The 23,341-nt window shown below is 38.9% G+C and overlaps 1 protein-coding gene across 2 annotated transcripts in view; it reads left to right on the forward strand.

The window, feature by feature from the left end:
- Positions 1-23,341, forward strand: part of VPS8 (VPS8 subunit of CORVET complex) — a 249,925-nt gene that overhangs the window by 200,472 nt on the left and 26,112 nt on the right. For both annotated transcript variants that reach the window (XM_047875159.1, XM_047875158.1), the window contains one exon: positions 12,082-12,135. In XM_047875159.1, coding sequence (XP_047731115.1) covers positions 12,082-12,135 — 54 coding nt within the window. The remainder of the gene's footprint in view (positions 1-12,081; positions 12,136-23,341) is intronic.

Here is a 23,341-nt window from a genome sequence, read left to right on the forward strand (position 1 = left end):
TTATACCCTAGTATTAAGTGATTCATTATTTCAGCCAGTATTTAACATATGCCTACTTTGGGCCAAATGCTATATTTTCGGGACTGAGTATACATTACTGAACAACAACAACAATAAAAAAACCTGAAAACGTATTTCCTACCATTACGTAGCTTACCATATAGGAAGAGAGCTAGACGATAATTAAATTGTAAGCAAACTGTAATTGCATGTGTAACTCCAAATTGTGATAGGTTGTAAGTGCTATCGGGAAAGAATAGAATGTTATGGGAAGAATAGCATGAGAGAAACCTACTCTGGAGGGTGGTCCAGGAATATCCATCTGCAGAGGTGATATTTAAGCTAAGATCTGAAGGACAGGAAAGTACCATCCATGTGAAGAATATTCCAAGCAAGAAAAGAGCAAGCACAGAGGAACTGAGGCGAGGGTTGACTTGTTCAAGGAACTGAGAAAAGATCAGTGGGTGAAACATAGAAACTAAAGAGGAGTGTGGCAAGGAATGAGGTTGAAGAGGTAGGCAGGGCCATGTCCTGAATAGCCTCGAAGATCTGGTGAAGAGTTTACTTTTTATTCTTAAAGTAGTAGGAAACATTGAAGGGTTTGAAACAGAGGACACATGTAATGTATTGACTGTGATTGTGGAAAATGGATAGACAGTCACGTCTCTGTGAGCACCTCCCTTGTCACCACTGCCAGAGTGGTTTAACAGATGCTTAAAGCCCTGAAAGTTTGCACACTTCACTTTGATCCAGAAAAGGCTTATGTCCAAAAGACCAGAGGATAACAATAGTACCCAAAAAGTGTTTCCAGTATTTATGTAGAACTAAAGCTTTGATGAGAATGTGGGCAAGTGACATTTAAAAATAATAGTGTTCAATGAAATGTGAAAAAATGTTCAACTTCATTACCAGTGATCAAAGAAATACAAATTAAAACAACAATATGATGCCGTTTAAGTTATTAAACTGGCTAATTTTTAAAAATACACAATAAACTGGCACACATTTCAAAATAGATATGTATTTATATTGTTAAGGATGTGAAGAGGCAGACACTTTTTAATCATTAGTAGTGGGAAGGTATGTTTGTACAGGTGCACAATCCCTTATCCAGATCCCTTTGACAAGATAGGTTTCAGAATTGAGAAGTTTTTTTATTTAAAAAGTAATATAGGGACTTCAATTTCTGACAGGATGCATTTGGAGTTCTTGGGCAGAAATAGACAACATCTAGAAACAGTGGTTCTCAAGACATTGGACATTGAGCAGTGAAGAAGTGTGGCCCCTGAGAGATGAGAAATAAATAACGTAAGCCCTAGGATCATCCTTAGTATACTGCTAGCAGAAAGGTTAGCCATGGCACAGGGAAGAGGAAACCGAGGCAGAGCTCACCGGTCTCTCCAAGTTGAGGAGGCAGAGCTGGAGTCCAGAGAAGGCGAGGTGGCTTGAGGTTGCCGAACAGAGTGTGAACAGGAAAGAGCTGCACAGGGAAAAAGCCCCAGAGACCTGCATAAGACAACCTTCAGTATTAAGTTGAATATTGTCCACTCATGTGTGAAGAAGCAGAACATTCAAGGCCTGAAGAAGAACCACACAAAAGGATTGGAGGTAGCAGTACCCCCAGATTGACATACAGCCAGGAATAATGCCAGCCTGGAACACTGCATCCTTCACAGGGCAGCACTGAGTACTAAGTCATGTCTTGACCATCATATTGGGGGAAAAGTTAACCCTAGACTAACGGCTGCTTTGATCCCACCTCACAAAACTTAAAACCTAAAAAAGGTCAAATTATTTTCAAGTATTTATTTTTTTTTTTAGGTTTGTTTTTTTTTAGTAATCTGTATACCCACCATGGGACTTGAACTCACGACCCCGAGGTGAAGTCACATCCTCTTCTGGCTGGGCTAGACAGGTGCCCCAAATTATTTCCAAGAATTTTAACCACATCCCAGAACAAAATTCAAGAGTATGGTAGAGATTACAAAAATATTTTACCTAACAAGGTAAGATTCACAATGTCTGACATTTGATCAAAAGTTACCACGTATGCAAGAAAGCAGGAAAAATGCAAGTCATAAAGAGGAGGGAAAAAATCAACTGTATGACATTCTGAAGAAGGCAAAGCTGTGGAGGCAGTAAAAATATCAGTGGCTGCCAGGGGCCAGTGGGGAGGAGGGATGAATAAATGGAACACAGAAGACTTTAGGGCAGTGAAGATACTCTGTGTAATATTACAGAAGTGGACATATGTCATTACACGTTTGTCTAAACCCATAGAAGGCAACAACACCAAATGTGAACCCTAATATAAACTGGGTTTATATCACTCTGGGTGATAATGATGTGTCAGTGTAATGTGTCATCAGTTGTAACAGATGTACTGCTGTGGTGGAGGATGTTGATAAGGGGGAAGGCTGTGCAGGTGTGGGAGCATGGGATGTATGCGCTATTCTGTACCTTCCTCTCAATTTTGATGCAAACCCGAAACTGCTCTAAAAATTTTTTCTTTAAAAAAAGCAATCCTTAATGTCAATACTACCCAAAGCTGTCTACACATTCAATGCAACCCCAATCAAAATTGCACCAGCATTCTTCTCGAAGCTAGAACAAGCAATCCTAAAATTCATATGGAACCACAAAAGGTCCCGAATAGCCAAAGTGATTTTGAAGAAGAAGACCAAAGCAGGAGGCATCACAATCCCAGACTTTAGCCTCTACTACAAAGCTGTCATCATCAAGACAGCATGGTATTGGCACAAAAACAGACACATAGACCAATGGAATAGAATAGAAACCCCAGAACCAGACCCACAAACAGATAGCCAACTAATCTTTGACAAAGCAGGAAAGAACATCCAATGGAAAAAAGACAGTCTCTTTAACAAATGGTGCTGGGAGAACTGGACAGCAACATGCAGAAGATTGAAACTAGACCACTTTCTCACACCATGCACAAAAATAAACTCAAAATGGATAAAGGACCTGAATGTGAGACAGGAAACCATCAAAACCCTAGAGGAAAAAGCAGGAAGAGACCTCTCTGACCTCAGTCGTAGCAATTTCTTACTTGACACATCCCCAAAGGCAAGGGAATTAAAAGCAAAAATGAACTACTGGGACCTTATGAAGATAAAAATCTTCTGCACAGCAAAGGAAACAACCAACAAAACTAAAAGGCAACCAACAGAATGGGAAAAGATATTTGCAAATGACATATCGGACAAAGGGCTAGTATCCAAAATCTATAAAGAGCTCACCAAACTCCACACCCGAAAAACAAATAACCCAGTGAAGAAATGGGCAGAAAACATGAATAGACACTTCTCTAAAGAAGACATCCGGATGGCCAACAGACACATGAAAAGATGCTCAGCGTTGCTCCTCATCAGGGAAATACAAATCAAAACCACACTCAGATATCACCTCACGCCAGTCAGAGTGACCAAAATGAACAAATCAGGAGACTATAGATGCTGGAGAGGATGTGGAGAAACGGGAACCCTCTTGCACCATTGGTGGGAATGCAAATTGGCACAGCCACTCTGGAAAACAGTGTGGAGGTTCCTCAAAAAATTAAAAATAGACCTACCCTATGACCCAGCAATAGCACTGCTAGGAATTTACCCAAGGGATATGGGAGTACTGATGCATAGGGGCACTTGTACCCCAATGTTTATAGCAGCACTCTCAACAATAGCCAAATTATGGAAAGAGCCTAAATGTCCATCAACTGATGAATGGATAAAGAAATTGTGGTTTATATACGCAATGGAGTACTACGTGGCAATGAGAAAGAATGAAATATGGTCCTTTGTAGCAAAGTGGATGGAACTGGAGAGTGTGATGCTAAGTGAAATAAGCCATACAGAGAAAGACAGATACCACATGTTTTCACTCTTATGTGGATCCTGAGACACTTAACAGAAACCCATGGGGGAGGGGAAGGAAAAAAAAAAAAGAGGTTAGAGTGGGAGAGAGCCAAAGCATAAGAGACTCTTAAAAACTGAGAACAAACTGAGGGTTGAGGGGGGGTGGGAGGGAGGGGAGGGTGGGTGATGGGTACTGAGGAGGGCACCTTTTGGGATGAGCACTGGGTGTTGTATGGAAACCAATTTGACAATAAATTTCATATATTGGGGGGAAAAAAAGCAATCCTTAGGGCACGTGGATGGCTTAGTTGGTTGAGTGTCCTACTCTTGATTTTTGCTCAGGTCATGATCCCAGCGTCATGGGATCAAGTCCTGCATCGGGCTCCATGCTGAGTGTGGTGCGTGCTTAAGATGATCTGTCTCTCCACCTGCCCTTCTTCCCCTCCTCATGCGAGTGAGCTCTCTCTAAAATTAAAAAAAAAAAAGGCAGTCCATTGAAACAGACCCAGAAATGGCACAAATGATAGAATTGGTAAATAATAACATTAAAACAGTTATTATAATTGTATTCCATATGTTCAGGAAGCTAGAGGAGAGACTAGACCTGTTCAGTAGAGTTATGGAAATTATAAAGAGGCAATAGAACATCTAGAGATTAAAACTACAGTGTCTGAGCTGCAGACCACACTGAATGGGATTAACAGCATAATGGACATAGCAGAAGAAATGATTAGTGAACTTGAATACATAGCAACAGAAAATATCCCAAATCAAAGAGAAAAAAATGAATAAAGCAGCAGTGAACTGTGGAACAACTTCAGGTACCAAAAGACAACACCTGTAATTAAAGTCCTGGAGGAAGTAGAGGCAGGAATCATACGGGAAGAGTATTTAAAGAAATGTAATACAAGGTCCAATTGTAGTAATGGTAAGGGTTACCTATATTGAACAGCCTTTCTGCCAAACAGCCCTAGCTCTAAACAAAATGGGGAAAAATGTTGTTTAGAGAGCAAGCAGAAGTTTCTGATGGCTGACTTCTCAAGAAACAAAGAAACAATAAAATGCCATCCTTGAAGTGCTAAAAGAAAAGTAATACAGTATATATATTGTATATTATGTAACATTCCCAGTAGAGTCTAGGACAGCATCCCATAATCAAACACTTATGTGGGAAAAATAAAGACTATAAATAGACTTACTTCACTTCCAGTTGGATTTTGCTGTCAGTGCCAAAAGTTTAAAAAAAAAAATCTTTTTTGTTTCAGAGTCTTTGGATTTCAGAATTCTAGGAAGCAGGTTTGTGGATCCATCTTCCTTGTCAGGAGAAAAACCTGCAGTATGTGTTTTTAAACCTCTATGCCCTTTGAAGCAGGGACTTAGTAAATATATATGCAGTAGAAATAACATATCAAGAGTATGTGTCAAGATGTTTATGACAACATTTTCTTAATTAAAAAATTTTGAAAACACATGTCCTAGTAACCTCCAAATAGTCGGTGAAGTTAGTCACAGCATATCTATACAGTGAATGGACTGCTTCATAGAAAAATCATAGAAGAATACTGATATGGTGAAATAGACACTTTCAACATGTAACATGAAAAGATCACAAAACAGCGTGATTCCAAATGTTAATAGTGGTTGCTGCTGTGTGGTTAGATTGTGATTTTTATTACCTTTGTTTTGCTCTTTATTATTTTCTAAACTTCTATTCGTGAACCATGTATTCCTTTAGTAATCAGAAAAACCAAGGCTTATTTAACAAAGTGATAAAGAAGGTATTCATATTGCTATTAAACTTCAGATCAGATTGCTTGTCTAAGTCAGAAATCATTTTAACAAAAATCAAAAAAGTTCAGCATTTAAAAAAATTTTTTAAATGTTTATTTTTGAGAGAGAGAGAGAGCGCTAGCAGGGGAGAGGCAGAGAGAGGGAGACACAGAATCCCAAGCAGTCTCCGGGCTCTGAGCTGTCAGCCTAGAGCCTGACGCGGGGCTCAGACTCACGAGCTGTGAGATCATGACCTGAGCCAAAGTTGGATGCCCAACTGACTAAGCCACCCAGGTCCCCCACAGTTCAGCATTACTAAGGCCATAGCTTAATACATCGTCCATATCCCCAGATCTGGTGTCTGCACACCTGGATTTAAAGTGTCTCTTTGAAGCTGCATTGCCTGAGGCATTTCCAGAAGGAATCCTGTTAAATGAAAAATAAGACCTTTCATGAGCAATGCTGAACCATTTCTGTTGCCACTTCAAACACTCTCTAACTTAATCTCCAGAGAACAGCTTTCACAGATAAATTGTCCAGCATCACATCTAGTTCTTGGCTTGTTTTTAAAAATCTGCAGATTCTTTCATGAGGTCATTTTTTTAAGCTTAAATACCTACTTTGCTTTGAAAATCTATTTTCTCTCTTTTCAAAAAGAGCATACCCGTAGTTAAAATTGGATAACGTTTAGCAAGCTATATCATACATCTGTAGTGAATTCCAGAGTATTAATGTCATGGTATGTTAAAGCAAAGACTGTCAAGTCTAATTTTTGCAGACCTGCTGAACGACCAGACTGAAAGGAAAGTCTGAACAGCCAGCAGTTTTGACCCTGAGCTGAGGTTATGTTTTCTAAACTTATTCTGAAAGTCAAAGGGGAAAGGCAAAAAAGAAAGAAAGAAAGAAAGAAAGAAAGAAAGAAAGAAAGAAAGAAAAAAGAAAAGAGAAAAGAAAAGAAAAGAAAAGAAAAAAAAGGCTGCAGTATGGTCCTATTTGAATAGCCTGATGGCACAGTGATAAGAAGTATCTTTAGCATGTATACTCTTAGAAGTAGACCATCAGAATTGAAAGGGCTGGAGAACTTGAATCCAGTTGCTTGTCTAATACTTCTACCTCTGTGGCATCATCCTAGACAGATCGTATCTACTGTCTGTTGAACTACTTGCAATAAGGATTATATTTTTCCTTGTAAACTAACGAGTTGATGTTCTAATTTTATATTAGTACAGATTAGTCTCTGTGTACTTCATATTTGCTAGAATTCACTGCTAAAAGCATGTGGACTTGGGAGTTTTCCTTATGAGAAGATTAGATAACATTTAATTCTTTAATAAATATAGGGTTATTCATATTTCCTGTTTCATCTTGGGTCCATTTTATTGAGTTGCTTTTCAAGGAAAGTGTTCTAATTTGTCAAATTTATTGGCATAAAATTTTTCATAATAGCCTCTTCTAAATGTGTGTAAGTATTGTAGTATGTAGTAGTATATCTTTCATTACTGATATTGTTGATTTATATTCTCTTGATCAATCTAAGAGTTTATCAGTCTTGTTGATATGTTCAAAGAACCAACTTTTGGCTTTGTTAATTTTCTCTGTTATTTTGTTTTATTTCAATTGCGTTGATTTCTGTTCCTTATTTCCTTCCCTCAACTTAGTTTGGTTTTACTTTGATTTTCTTTTTCTCACTTGCATAGGTCCTTCGTTTTAAACCTTTCTTATTCTCCAGGATAGTATAAAAAGCTACAAATCTCTTCCTCTAAGCACTGTTTTAGCTTTATCCTATAAATTTCTTTAAATGCTTTATTATGGGGCGCCTGGGTGGCTCAGTCGGTTAAGCATCCGACTTCAGCCCAGGTCACGATCTCCCGGTCCGTGAGTTCGAGCCCCGCGTCGGGCTCTGCGCTGATGGCTCAGAGCATGGAGCCTGCTTCCGATTCTGTGTCTCTCTCTCTCTCTCTGCCCCTCCCCCGTTCATGCTGTGTCTCTCTCTGTCTCAAAAATAAATAAATGTTAAAAAAAAAAATTAAAAAAAAATGCTTTATTAAAGTATAATTAACATAAAATACACGCATACAGATTGTACAAATACGGCATGTATATATCCTTGAATCCATCACTACAATCAAGGTCATTTTGCAGACCTGTTACTACTCTCACTACTAAAGTGAGAGTGACCCTCTCACTACTAAAAACTTACTCAGTTCTTCCATTCTCTTCCCCAGAAGGCACCGACTGGCTTTGTTACAGTAGATTATTTTGCATTTTCTAGAATTTTAGATCAGTGGAACCATCAAGGAAGTATACTTTTTTGGTCTTTTTTCAATTAGCATAATTAAGATTCATCCATATTTTTATAAGAGTTCATTTCTTCTTACTGCTGAGTAGTGATTTGTTCTAAGTATATACCATTACTTATTGATGATCTCACCTGTTGATATTTGCATTTGTCCAGTTTCTGGCTGTTACAGATGAAGCTGTTTTGAAAACTTGTGTACAAGTCTTTGTGTGGACATATACTTTCATTTCTCTTGGGTAAATACGTTTGGAATGGAATGACTGACCCATATGGCAAATGTGTGTTTATCATCTTAAGCTACCAAACTGCTTTCCAAAGTGGTTGTACCATTTTACTCTCCTACCAGCATTACATGAGGGTTCCAGTTCTTCCACATCCTTGGTGTAGTCAGTCTTTTTAGTTTCAGCTGCTCTGGTATGTGTGTGATGATATCTCATTGTATTTTTAATTTGCGTTTTGTGAATGACTAATGATGTTGTGCATCTTTTCGTGTGCTTATTGGCTATCTGTATGTCTTTAGAGAAATGTCCAAGTGCTTTGCTCATTTTTGATCTGGTATTTTGGTTTGTTATTGAATTTTAAGCATTCTCTGTATATTCAAGATATTAATCCCTTATTCTGGATATTTGTCATGTGGCATTTGCCAATATTTTCTTCCATTCAGTGACTTGCCTTTTTACTCTATAAGTGTCCTTTGGTATGCAAAATTTTTAATTTTGATGTAGTTCAGTTGTCTACTTTTTTATTAATTGTTGTTTGTACCTTTGGTGTCATCTTTAAGAAATCATTGCTAAATCCAGTGTTATGAAATTTTCCCTGTGTTTTCTTATAAGAGTTTTATAGTTTTAGCTTTTGTATTTAGGTCTTTTTGATCCACTTTGAGTTAGTTTTTATATGTGGTGTAAGGTAAAAGTCTAACTTGATTCTCTTGCATATGGATATCTCTTGCATATTCAGTACCATTTATTGAAAAGACTGTTGTTTGCCCCTTTTGAGTGGGTCTTGGCACCCTTGTCAAAAACCATTTGACCTTATCTGTGAAGATTTATTTCTGGTCTCATTATTCCATTGGTCTGCATGTCTTTAGCCCAGTAGCACAGTTCTGATTTCTATAGTTTTATAGAAATTTAGAAACTAGGAAATATGAGACCTCCAACTTTGGGTTTTTTTCAAGATTGTTTTGGCTATTTAGAGTCCCATGAGGTTCCATGTGAATTTTAGGATGGATTTTTCTATTTCTGTTATAATGTGGTAGGGTCCCCTCACTAAGAAAAAAAAAAAAAAAACCTCAAGGCAACCTGGCTATAAGCATACATGACAACATCCCTCATGACCTTGTAACATGAGACCACTTAATCAGACTGCGTATTTGTCTGTTACCATATGTGGGAGACAAAGAAGTAAAAAATGTGTACAAAAACTACACCACGTGGTGCTTGGGGCTCAGTTCTTCTGTAGGAACCAAACTGAGCAGTGACGGCACGAATAAAATTGCTTCCTGGGGAGAAAAGCTTCAGTGTCATGACTCTCTGTGCAAGATTCCTGCTACAATAATGTCACTGAGATTTTGATAAGAAGTGCCTTGAATTTATAGATTGCTTTCGGTAGTATGGACATCTTAACAATTCAGTCTTCCAGTCCATGGATACAGGATGTTTTCTTTTTATCTTTGTCTCCTTTAATTTTTTTCAGCAACAGTTTATAAAAAGTTTTCAGTGTACCAGTCTTTTGCCTCCTGGGCTAAGTTTATTCCTAAGTATTTTATTCTTTTTGATGCTGTGGTAAGTGAAATTGTTTTCTTAATTTCATTTTCAGATTGTTCATCAAAAACACACTGATTTTTATATGCTGATTTGTGTCCTTTATTTGTTTATTCTAACTGATATTTTTGTGGATTCTGTAGTTTTATACATACAATATGTCATCGGCAAATAGAAATAGTTTTACTTTTCCCCTTTCCAATGTGAATGGCCTTTATTTCTTTTTCTTGCCCAGTTGCTCTGGCAAGAATTTCCAATACTATATTCAGTAGAAGTGGTGAAAGCAGGCATTGTTGCTAATTTTAGAGGAAAAGCTTTTAATGTTTCATCATTGAGTGTGATGTTAGTTGTGGAGGTTTTTTTATACATGGCCTTTATTATGTAAGAAGGTAGGTATTATGTAAGAAGAAGGTAGTTTCCTTCTAATCCTAGTTTATTGAGTGTTTTTATCATGAGAAGGCAAAGAATTTTTCTGCATCGATTGAGATGATCAGAGTTTTTTTCCCCTTAATTCTGTTAATGTGACATATCACCTTTATTAATTTGTATATGTTAAAACATCTTTGCAGCCCAGGGATATATCCCACTTAATCGTGGTATATGGTCCTTATAATGTACTGTTGAATTCAGTTTGCTAGTATTTTGTTGAGGATTTTCCATCCTTGTTTATCAGAGATATTGGCCTGTAATTTTCTTGTAGTGTCCTTTTCTGGCTTTAATATCAGGGTAATGCTGACCTCCTAAAATGAGGTTGGAAGTGTTCCCTTCTCCTTAATTTTTTGGGAGAGTTTTAGAAGGATTGGTGTTAATTCTTTGAATGTTTGTTAGAGTTCATCAATGAAGTTATCTGGACCTGGGCTTTTCTTTGTTGGGAGGTTTTGATTATGGATTCAGTGTCCTTACTCGTTATTGGCTGTTCAGATTTTCTGTTTCTTCATGATTCATTCTTGCTATGTTGGCAGTTTCTAGGATCTAATTTCCTTTTGATTTCTTCTTTGACCCATTGGTTATTTGGTTAATAGTTCCTAAATATTTGGGAATTTTTTTTAGAGATCTTTCTGTTACTGATTCTAAGTTATTTCCATGATAAATCGTTACCAGAGAAACTTTTTAGTATCACTTGGATCTGTTTACGTTTGCTGAGAATTGTTTTATTGGTATAAAATAGTCTGTGTGGCTTGTAAGTGGTCCGCATGCACTTGAAAAGAATGTACTGCTTTTGCTGGGTGGAGTGTTCTGTTGATGTCCAACTGATCGAGTTAGTTGATTGTATCATGTAAATCTTCTAAATCCTTGCTAATTATCTGCCTACTTGTTCTCTAATAATATTGAGAGAGAAGGATATGGAAATCTATAACTATAAATCTTTTTCTCCTTTCAATTCTATCAATTTTGATTTTATGTATTTTTAAGCTATTAGATGCATGGACATTTAGGATTGTTACGTCTTCCTGATGAATTGGACCCCTTTATTATTGTGAAATGATCTTCTTTATCCATGCTAATAGTCTTTGCTCTGAAATCTAGTGCTGTCTTTGCAGTCCCTTTGCTTGTAACCTATTTGTGCCTTTATATTTAAAATACGGTTTTTGCAGGCAACGTGTAGTTGAGTCTTGCCGATTTTTCTAGTCTGACAATCTCTTTCAACCCTAAATATTTCAAGATATCCCTATACCATCAATCTTCTCTTCCTTGAGCTAAACATTGTTTTATTATGGTTTGGCTGATACTTCTTCTAAATCTTTCACTATTTTATCAAACTCTTTTGTGCCTGTTTTACTTAAAAAGGGCTATTATATCACAAAGAATGCTTTGAGTTGGCCTCTGCAAGAAATGCTGACTATTGCATAGTGTGTCACTTGGTTAACATTGTCAACAAAGATCTGTGTCTATTTGGTTCCCCACTATTTGGTTAAAACCAGTCTGGACCATCTGTTCTACTTTTCTTACACTAATCATATTTTAATCTTGGCTAACTACTGACTTTTGATCTCTGGAAAAGTTTCATAGGGACTTAAAAAAATCTCTTCATTGTTCCTCTGAAAAGGTCTATTTTATCTCGGTTATACCAATTCTAGTTGAGTTGTTTTGAGTGTGGGTCAAATAAAACTAGATTATAGCCAAAAGTGTATTAAAATACTTGCCTTTGGGGTGCCTGGGTGGCTCAGTCAGTTCAGCATCCAACTTCGGCTCAGGTCGCGATCTCATGGTTCATGAGTTCGAGCCCCACATCAGGCTCTGTGCTGACAGCTCAGAGCCTGGAGCCTGCTTCGAATTCTGTGTCTCCTTCTCTCGCTGCCCCCACCCCACCCCCCGTTCTTTGTCTCTCTCTCTCAAAAAAAGCATTAAATAAAATAAAATGTTTGCCTTTTTTTTCCAGGTAAAAATGTCTCCTCCTTGTCCTCCATCCAAAGGGGATCCTGCTGTTAAGAAGGTAAGTGAGGGTTTTTTTTTTAATTTATTAAATTTTTATTTTGATTCCAGTATAATTAACATACAGTGTTATATTAGTTTCAGGTGTACAATATAGTGATTCAACAATTCCATACATGGCCCAGTGCTCATCACAAGTGCCCTCCTTAATCCTCATCACTCATTTCACCCATTGTACCCCACCCACCTCCCCTCTGGTAACCATCAGTTTGTTCTCTATAGTTGAGTCTGTTTCTTGGTCTTTTTTTTCCTTTGCTCATTTGTAGACAGTGAGTTTTAAAGGCACAAACCCACCTTCCTCCTTCTGTGTGTTTATTCTCTGTTGAACAACTTTCTCGAAATGACACTGATTTTTAATCATCTTAATGCTGTCAAAAGTTTTTTCTGATTAAATACCTCAATGACATTTCACCAGAATTCCTTGGCTTTTCCAGAGAAGCCAAGTGGGGATTTGGGCCTAGCATCAGTCTCCTGCCAACTAAGAACTTTAATTGTTCTAGAATTACCATTTGCTTTACAGGCAAGTATTCTGATCATTGAATGGTGCATATGAAAGATATTCTAAGGAGGATGGTTCAAGATACTCTTTCCCTCCAGATAGCTGTGCCTATAGAAAACTGGCCCGAGATGTTAACATTTCAGCACGTACTACATAGGAAGGTGCTCAGTAAATATTTGTGGTATTTACGTATGCCACTTCAATCCCTGACTATAAAATTTGTAGCACAGATAGGGTGTGAGTCTTTCAGTTGAGCAATTCTCAGATGATGTCAAGAGAACCATTTAAAATCTTTTTCTGTGTACAGCTGCAAGAGTGCAGTTGAAATGTGGTAAACAAGCTGACATTTTTACTGTTTTCTTTTACCACTTTTATTTTTCTGACAATTGAAGTGTCCCTGGATGTAGGTTTTCTTTCCTTGCCCTCTTTTATAATTTCAGCCAGCATCCATGTCAGTGAAGAATTGTAGAACAAAATAACAACTTGCTGGCTCTGTTAACTAACAGCAGGTTCTAGCTTCAAAGCAATGTGCCAAAAACGGATCCCTGTTCTCTGCCTGCAGAATCCCCTGAGACGTTTTTAAAAGAAAAAAAGAATGAAAAGAGGATATGTTAGGTGAAAAGCCCTGTCACATGCTGCACAGGAAAATCTCTTCCATTTTTGTCAGGACAGCAAAGGCAGGCAAGATCGAGGCTTTGGTTGTCGCTGCCTGGAACCGCCACACTGTAACCTGAGGAGTGGAGAGGGCTGGAGATGCTTGGTGTCATTCAGTAAACAGATGAGGAAATTGGAATCCAGAGGGAGATTTTTTTCACCTAAGTTTTCAAGTGTGAGCTATGGAACACACTTCTAAAGTAGAGGTTAAAAATGTGCTTTAGATTCAGCCAGATTTGGGTTCAAATATTGACTCTTCCTCTTACTTATCTGAATAACTTTCTTAGCCAGTCTCTCTGCTTCCTTTGCTGTAAATGATGGTGCTACCTCTCAGAAGGATCCTGAAGATTAATATGAGATACTATTTAAGTGCCTAACCTGGTAAATTATTGACATAAGAACTCAGCTGTTGCTAAAACTAGTGTTAAAACACAAGTCCCCCCATCCTAGTTAGATGTCCTGTCACTCTGTTACGCTACTTTGTATTATTGTCCATCCAACAGGTGTTTCTTTATGTAGATGCTGAGCTAATAAATAAGCAAGGGGCAACAGAGATGAAAAATAGCCTTTGTTCTTAAGGACCTCAGCATTTAGTGGGGAAGGTAGACATTACCATACAGTTTGACACATGCCATGGAAGGTGTGCAGGGTACAAAGAGCAGAGAGGAGAGGCTGGTTGGGGATGACTAGGTGGATTTACTACAGCTCTTATGCTCTTTATGTAAAAATCCCAATGAAAAAGTTTGAGAAATACTTAGCTGCTCCCTTAGAGCTTTATTACTAGATTATAATGAAAGCAAATTCTGCCATACTTAAAGATGTTTATTAAATATTCATTTAGAAATTGGTTCCTGTAACCTATATTTTAAACTTGGGAATGTCCTAGCTATCTGTCTAACCACTGTCAGAGGTGTAGCAATGTTACAGAAGTAGGATTCTCATCCTCTTGTAATCAGCATCAGACAAACAGAAACTTCCAAAGCCTAGAATGACTGGACACAGGTGGCCCCCGGTGGCATTCCTAAGTGATCAGGTACAGACTCACTCTCCATTCAAGAATCGGGACTATTTCTAAAACATTTTATTCACTGCATAAAAATATATATGAATACCTTTTATGTTAGCAATGAGAGTCTATCTCTCATAGTTATCATTCTGATTACTAAGACATTAATCTCACCAACAGAAAAATTTCTGGGTTTTTTTGTTTGTTTGTTTGTTTGTTTGGAGGTAATGAGCAAAGTCTTAGGTGTTGGTGAACAGCTATGGACAGCTAAAGGACTTTTAATAGATGCTTTTGGGAATTCATGTTAGCTAGCAATCTCTGAAGCACGGATTCTAGGCCACTGAGTGTCCCTAAGTTGAACCCTAAACAAAATAGCACATACTTAATATCACACTATTTATGATGTCTGAATTAATGCTAAAATACATATCAGAACAGTTGCCTCTCTCAGAATAAGTGGTCAGGGAAGGTTTCCCAAAGAAGATAAAGCTTGATCGGCCTTGAAACACAAGGGAAGAGATATTTCAGGTAGACATGGGTGAGTACAGGACACTTCAGAAATGGTTCTGTATGCCTTAAATATGGGAGCGTGCAAAAGCCTGGTGAAATAAGTGGGAGATCACAAAGAGCCCTAGTGTGTGAAGCTCGCTTTTTATCTTGAAGATAAAGGTTTCTGTCAAAGGTGAGATTAAAGGCAGAAAGATCGATCAGAAGAATAGACCGTGTCCAGGCAAGAAAGAAGGTCCTCAGTCTGTGCTGTATTAATGGAAAGAGGAGATGAAATAGATTCAGGTCTTAGGTATTTTCCCCCCAAAACTCTTTCTGACACCTTACGTGTGAGCTAGGTGTCTTTCCTTTATTGAGCTTTCTCTCATAGCGCCTGAACTGGTCCCCACCTACCAACATGTTTACCTGGCTATGTTGAAATTGCCTCCTTATCTATATGTATCCCCCATTGGAGACTGTATGCCTCATGAGGGCAGGAACTACGTCGGTCTTGCTTGCTGTTGAATCCCTTAGTGTAGAATGAAGTCATCAATCAGTAGTTGTTGAGTGAATGAGAGGTACATGAAAGAGATTCCATATATGGGAAGTGAGGGGAAAAGAAGTTTCTGGGCCTGAATAAATAGAGAACGAACAAATGAATCATCACTGCTGTGCCAGGCGTATATTCCCAGCATGGTCAGTCCCTTACTGTTTGAGCTGTATCGGCAGCATTTGAGAGAGTACACTGTGAAACTGAATACCTAATCGGTACTTCCCTAGTTGTGTATGTATTTTTGTTTGTGTGTGCATATATATGTACACCTACATGTATATTCTGGTTATCATCCTGGAGCTACATTGTCAAAGTGGCATTGGCAGATGGAGGCACCAGCAGTGTCTGTTGAGCAGTTGACTGCCAAAAGTGACATGTGTAAGAAACACAAAGGAGCAATAATGTTCTTGATTTGAGCCAAAGAGCCTCTGTTGACCAATAACTGAAGAGAGTGTTTGTGACTGTGTTGTCAATATTGGCTCTGTCAAGAGCTGGATTCAAGTGCTGAGGAAATAGAGGCATGTTCTGTAGGGTTCTGCTGAACTTCCTGAGGTCGTTGTCTCATGTAGGAGTCGCTCTTCACTCTGCTGCCACATGTCAGAATCTGCAAATTCCATGCATATATGTACATAACATCTGTTTGCAACATGAGCATTTTGCATTTTAGATATCTTTTAAAAATGCATATGTATATGGCATATAAGATTTGTGTGTAATATCTATCTTATTATATAAAATTTCTTCCTCAGAAGGTCTGATAACCTCAATGAAGTTGGATACACATGCTTCCCTAGGACTTTTTCAGTGTTTGATCATGGATGGCCAGAAATTTCAAGACCAGGCAGCATTTTCCTAAGATAAAAATTACTGTAAAAGTCCCTTGCAATTAACTCACTAGAAGAGATTAAAATTGGAGGTGTTGAGAATGTTTGAGGTGATAAATGAGTTTGGAGAGTTAGTTGAAGGCAGCATCAAAAACCACTCAGCTTTGATGGATCTTTTCTTGAGTATTAAAGAAACACCAACTAGGAATTTGTGTAGCAAGGTTGGGATTATTACACGCACAATAACCAGAGAAAGCAATTTTGTCTTACATCTCAATCACAAAAGCATGGTTATATTCCCTGAGCCATCTCCTGTTTGAGATGAGCTGTCTCTGCTGGTGTGTTTGCAGAAGTCTGAGGGACCAGGAGCTCTGGCTAAAGAGTATCCTCAGGCTGGTGGAACCCACTGGAAGAGTCCACAGTTGATGGTGTCTCCAGAGTGACTTACTCCAGTTAGGAACAAGGTACTGGGAGTGGCAGAGTGGAAGGCCTTTCTGATAGGCCTGGGTAAATTTAGTCAGTATTCAACGTGCCTCAAGATGCCTGATCTTGGAAGGACAAAAGTCAGTGAAATGTAGTTCTTTCTGTCAACACATTTACAAGTTAATAGTGCTAAACTGTTGGATTTAATAGCCAAGCCTCCTAGAAATTGATTAGCAGTTTCTCAAGTATTCAAGTATATTATAAGAATTTGGAGCAGTTTTTTTGTTTTGTTTTGTTTGTGTTGTCCAAGTGTTCTGGTGGGTTAAAATTTTTATAGTCTGTTCCCAGTCTTGCCACTCATGTCAGGAATGTGGACGACTATACTCACTCATGATTTTTATTGAATCATTGGAGGGGGGAGACTGAGGGGTTATTTTTAAGGGAAAAAGCCTCTCACAGAGGCACTGTTTCCATAACAACAGGAAAAGCTGGCTGCAATGTCTCAGCTGACTGGACCCTCCTGAACAAATAGTGATAGATAGCTCTTGCTGGATGTGTGCTGCCTCTTTCCTAATTTTTCTTAGTAGAACTTAATATCCAAATGTGACTTCCATGCCTCTGCTGATTTTTAAAAGGGGGTGCCTGGGTGGCTCAGTTGGTTGAGCATCCAAATCTTGATTTGGGCTCAGGTCATGATCTCATGGTTCATGGGTTCGAGCACCACATCAGGGTCAACACTGACAGCACAGAGCCTACGTGGGATTGTGTCTCTCCTTTTCTCTCTGCCTCTCTCTCTCTCACTCACTCAAAATAAATACATAAGCTTTAAAAAACATTTTAAAAATTTCTTTAAAATAAGCAAACTGAGGACAAGATTTGGTCTTTTTTTTTTTTTTTTGGTGTAGACAGAGTGGACGGTCTCTACGGGCCAGGTGCCTTGTTACACCGATGTGAAGTAGATGAGGTGCAGCTGCCTTCAGACAGCGGAAAGACTTAAAAGGAAACATAGGAATTCTGTGTAGTTCAGAGGACAGAACTGGTGCCTGTGGGTCACAGCCACAGAGATGGAAATGTCAGCTTAATTACGAGAATTTTCTAATAGGGGACGAAGTTGCCTTCTGAGATGGCACATTCGTTATCTGTTAGTGGAGGTGTTTGATCCTTGGCAGGAGGTCTGCCACTCAGAGCTCCTGCAGAGCTTTTCCCGCCCTGGGTGAGAAGTTGGGCTGCTTTTCTGAGCCTACGGTTGCATAAAACTCAAGTGACATTTTCATTGATGTGCTGGGTGATTTCAGCTGGACCCTAACATCTAGCCTGAGCTAATAGAGTGTATTGTCTATAAAAAAAATAACAAAAACAAAAATGTTGACTTTAGTCAGGGGAGACTTTATTCAAAAGAATCATTGCAGTAAAAGGAGGGGCTTTTGCCATTAGGAGACTAGTCCGACCTTAAGATGACAAGCGTGTCAAAAAATCAGGCAGGGGTGCCTTGCTGGCTCATTTGGTAGAGCATGCGACTCTTGATCTTGAGGTCGTGAGTTTGAGCCCCACCCCACGTTGGGCATAGAGATTACTTAAAGAGAAAGAAAGAAAGAAAGAAAGAAAGAAAGAAAGAAAGAAAGAAAGAAAGGAAGGAAGGAATTTATTTACAGGGGCTAGTAAACAGGGCTAGAAAGAATCAGATATGAGGGAGTCGGTGGTAGAATCAGATAGTTAACTAGAAATGTTTCCTTACAGTCAGCCTATTCTCAGAAGGAACCATTGAGGGGTTGTAGGCTGGCTCAGGTTGAGGGTGTGTCAAAGGCTTGGGGAAGGAAAGAAGCTTAACTAAAGCTTGGTCATCAGTTAACATTTTGTTCCCTGAATCGGGACAAACAGTTCCATTAGTCTTTTAGGAGGTAAAGAATGGAAATTTGGTAGGTCTGTATCTGGCTTTGTCATAGATGAACTTGGTAGCATGGTGGATTTTGTCTCAGACTTAGGGCAAAGGAGGGCTCTTTGCAGTAAGCTGTTTCCCAGAACAGGGTATGATGATTTCCTTAACTGTAGCTGTTTTCCAGGAACTGTGGGCTCATGTGAAGTTTAACACAGTCCTGGGCCTTCCTGCTGCTGCCGTGTTCTTTTCTTATTCTTCTCCATGGTTATGGTCTGCAGTCCATGGCCTGGGCCTTTCTGAAACCTGCTCATGAGTCCTCCTGCAGAGGGAGAGAATGTCAGCTGGAAATAGTTACAGAGAGGGACACTGGGGACGATTTGTTTCTGGTACTGTCTTGCTGATAATTATGCACATCTTCTGGCCTAAAAAGTAAGACTAGCTGAGGGTTTCAAAGGATCTCAGAGATCTTACCCAGTATGCAAATCAATGCCTCACCCATTTCTTTTGTATTAAGTGAATATTTTCTAATGTAGCATTTGGATTTCTCTAACGATTTCCTAAATTAATGGGCTATTTTTCAGAGCAATTTTAGATTTATAGAAAAATTGAGCAGAGAGTACAGAGTTCCCATAAATTTCCCCTCCACTTTACCCTGTCATTAACATCTTGCATTCCCCTGGTACATTTATTATAATTGATGAGCTAACATAGCTACATTATTATTAATAAAAGTCCCTGGTTTGTATTAGAGTTCACCCCTTGTGTTGTACATTCTGTGGGTTCTGACAAATGTAGAATGAAATGTAGCCACCATTACAGCATCTTGCAGTAGTTAGACTACCCCAGAAATCCCATGCTCCACTTATTCATCCTTCCCTCCCACCACCCAGACTTTCCAGCAACTGCTAATCTTTTTTATACTGTCTCCCTAGTATTGCCTTTTCCAGAGTGCCATATAGTTGCATAGTATGTAGCCTTTTCACATTGGTTCTCTTACTTCAGTGATACCCATTTAAGGTTCCTCCATGTCTTCTTGTGTCTTGATGTCTCATTTCTTTTTAGCGTTGAATAATATTCCATCATCTGGATATACCACAGTTTGTCACTCATCCATTCACCTCCTCAAGGACATCTTGGTTGCTTCCAGGTTTTAGCAGTTGTCAAAAAGCTACTATAAACATCCATGCGTACAGGGGTTTGTGTGCACATAAGTTTTCAGCCCATTTGGGTAGATACCAAGGAGCAACTGCTAGATTGTATGGTTAAGAATGTTCAGTTTTCTGAGAAGCTGCCAAACCATCTTCCAAAGTGGCTGCACTATTTTCGCATTCCCACACAGTGAATGTGAGTTTCTATTACCCTACATCCTTGCCAGTGTTTGGTGTTGTCAGTGTTTTGGATTTTAGCCATTCCTATTGGTGTGAAGCGGTGTCTCGTTTGAATCTGCATTTACCTAATGACATATGATGTTGAGTATTTTTTCATACACTTATTTGCCATCTCTATATCTTCTTTGGTGAAATCTTTAAATGTTTTTGAGGGTTTTTTTTTTCTGGTTTTGGTTTTTTTGTTATAGTGGTGCTCTAGGGTTTACCCTATACAGCTTAACTCTTCTGATTCAGCTTCTGGTCTAAACTAGCTTAATTCCAGTTATATAGAGAGAATTGTTACTCCTATTTAGCTCTATTGCCTTTTCCTGCATTCTGTGATATTTTTTATACATAATACATGTATTAGTGTTACAAACCAAATAACACATTGTGATAATTACTGCTTTATAGTCTGTAGCCATTTTCTTAACCCAGTAAAGCATTTGCCCCCACTCATCTCCTTTGTGCAAATATATTATGCGTCCCATGCATTGCATTTCTGCATGTTATAGGCCAACATTACATTGTACAATGTATGCAATTGTATTATTATATAATTGCCTTATAAAATCAGTTTTGAGAAGTAAGAAATACACTCATTTGTACTGTGTATTAAAATTACATAATTATATTTACCAGTTCTCTTTTGTATTTTCTTATGTGGATTTGAATTGCTTTCCACTAGTGACCCTGTGAACAGTGACTGGTGAATTTACATTAGTATTTTTTATAAGGTGAGTCTGCTAGCAACAAATTCTCTCAGTTTTTGTTCACTTGGTTAAGTGTTTATTGCATCTTCATATTTGAAAGATAGCTTTACTGGATATAGGATTATTGATAGACAGGTTTTTTCTTGTAGCACTTTGACTGTGTTATCCCATTGTCTTCTGGCCTCTATTGTTTCTGCTGAGAATTCAGCTATTAATCTTACTGGGGTTCCCTTGTAAATGACTAGTCTTTTTTCTCTTCAAGCTTTTTTCCAGGACTTTGACTCGTGGCATTTTTACTGTGAGGTATTTATGGATCTCTTTGCCCTTATCCTGCTTGGAGTTGTTAAGCTTCCTGGGTGGGTAGGTTACTGTTTTTCAGTAAATTTGGAACTCTTCAACCATAATTTCTTCAAATATTTTTTCTTCTCCCTTTTCTGTCCTCTCATTTTGTTCTTCCATTACATATTTGTTGTTGTACTGATGGTGTCCTGAATTTCTCTGTCCAGTTTCATTGTTTCATTGTGTTCTTTAGCTTGCATACTCTGTTTTTTTGTGGGGTTTTTTTTTTGAAGTTTATTTATTTATTTTGAGAGAGTACAAGCGGGGGAGGAACTGAGAGAGAGAGAGAGAGAGAGAGAGAGAGAGAGAGAGAGAGAGAATCCCAAGCAGGCTCTGCACCATTATCTCAGAGCCCGATGTGGGGCTTGAACTCACAAAGTATGAGATCTGAGCCAAAATCAAGAGTCGGACACTTAACCAGCTGAGCCACCCAGGTGCCCCTCTCTTGATACACTCTCTTGATTTATCTTCAAGTTCATTAATTATTTCTTCTGCCAGTTCAGATCTACTGTTGAGCCCCTCTCCTGAATTTATTTTAGTTATTTTTCAGTTCCAGAAGTTTCATTTGATCCTTTATTGTAGTTTGTTTCTTTATTGGCACTCAGTATTTGGTGCAACATTGGCATCATACTTTACTTTTAAAATCATGCTTTCCTTTGGTTCTGCAAGTATATTTATAATGGTTGGTTTGAAGTCTTTCTCTTAAATGTAACATCTGGCTACTCTCTCAGGCAGGTTGTGTTTGTTTGCCTTTTTTCCCCTAGTATGTGATCGTACTTTCCTATTTCTTTACATGCCTTGTAATTTCTGGTTAGAAACTGTAATTTCTGGTTAGAAACTCTGCATTGATTCCCCCACTCGTGGAATTATTCTTATTTGATCCACTCCACTCCAGACTGCTGCAGCCCAAACTATTATTACACTTAGTGACTGGTTAGGTTATTTTAGTGAAGTCTGTGCCTCTGCTCATCCCCAAGTGTTAAGCCTCTCATATTGCTCCTTAGGAGGTATGGCCTTGGGTTTACCCAAAGTCTCTGGGGGGATGACAGTGGTATTGGTAGGGCTCTCTTTCTCTTTTTCCTTGACCACACCCAGCCATTAAACTCCACTGATTGCTCTGTTGTTTTCAACAATGTCCTGGCTGCAAAAATTGCTCTACACAGTCATCCAGTGAAATTGTGACTCCTTTGAAAAGGAATAGTTTCTGAGGTCTGTTTTTGATACTTGTTTTGACCTTGTTAGGGCTTCTCCCAGCTATCATTTCTGTCAGTTCTCTTCTACAGACTAGTCTAGTCTAGGTTGTGTCTACATTAAATCCATGAATCTCCTCCCAGTTGCCTTTCACCACACCCTCCACTGTTCTTATGATACACTTAGGTTTGAACTTCTCCACACAGTTGAGAGCCAAGTCAGTTCCTTTGAGAAGAGTTTAGGACCTGTTGTACTGTGTGCTTCTTCCCCAAGGAATAATCTGTGAACCAAGACTCTGTTTCTGGAAGTAGGTACAATGGCAAGATTCTCTCTGAATGGCATGCCCACTGTGGGATTTATATTCTTGTTGCAAGGGGGAAAAGCCTGAGGTCTGCTTGGCTTGCCTTTCCTGTCATGGAACCACTGCTTCACAGACTGGAGCAGGGCTGATCAGAGAGCCAGTATTTTCAGTGGACAGCACCCAGGATAAAGCCTGTATTCTGTGAGTGGAGTGTGGGTGGGAAAATGGAGCCCCAACACTCCTTGACTATGCTTGCCTAATTGGCCTCAGCAGCATGTAGCTAAAGGCAGGATGAGAAGTGCTAAAGTCCAAAGCTGTCCAGCTAGGAGCTTGGGAGAGAAGGAGCTGGTGTTCTTGGCTGCAACACTCTGCAGTAAAGTCTCTACCTCATTAAGCTGAGGTGGGAGGAGGGAGAGGTCTTGGTTCAGAAACCACACACTCCACTTTCTTACTGAATTTACATAGATTTTTTTTTTTTAAGGAGTTATTTCTTCATTTGCTATTTGCCCTTAGGACAATTTCCAAGGTCTATAAATGGTTGATTTGGGATGGATGGATGGATGGATGGATGGGTGGATGGATAGATAGATAGACAGACAGACAGACAGGTGTAGCTAGCTAGCTAGCGTCAGTGCTGAAAAGGTCATCAGAGTATCTCATACTGTCATGCTAGTAGGAGTTGATCTCTTTCCTCATCCATTTCTAACAAGCAGTGTCCTGCATCTGATTGAAAACCACCTCCTGGGCCACCTGGGTGGCTCAGTCAGTTAAGCATTAGACTCTTGATTGCGGCTCAGGTCATGATCATGCCGTTTATAAGAATGAGCCCCATGTCTGGCTCTGCCAGGATGGAGCCTGCTTGGGTTCTCTCTCTCCCTCTCTCTCTCTGCTCCTCCTCTGCTCCAAATAAACAAACAAACAAACTTGAAAAAAAAAGAAGAAAGAAAAGAAAACCACGTCCTAAGGCAGCACGTT

This window comes from Prionailurus viverrinus, chromosome C2 (assembly GCF_022837055.1).
Source record: "Prionailurus viverrinus isolate Anna chromosome C2, UM_Priviv_1.0, whole genome shotgun sequence".
Lineage (NCBI taxonomy): Eukaryota > Metazoa > Chordata > Mammalia > Carnivora > Felidae > Prionailurus > Prionailurus viverrinus.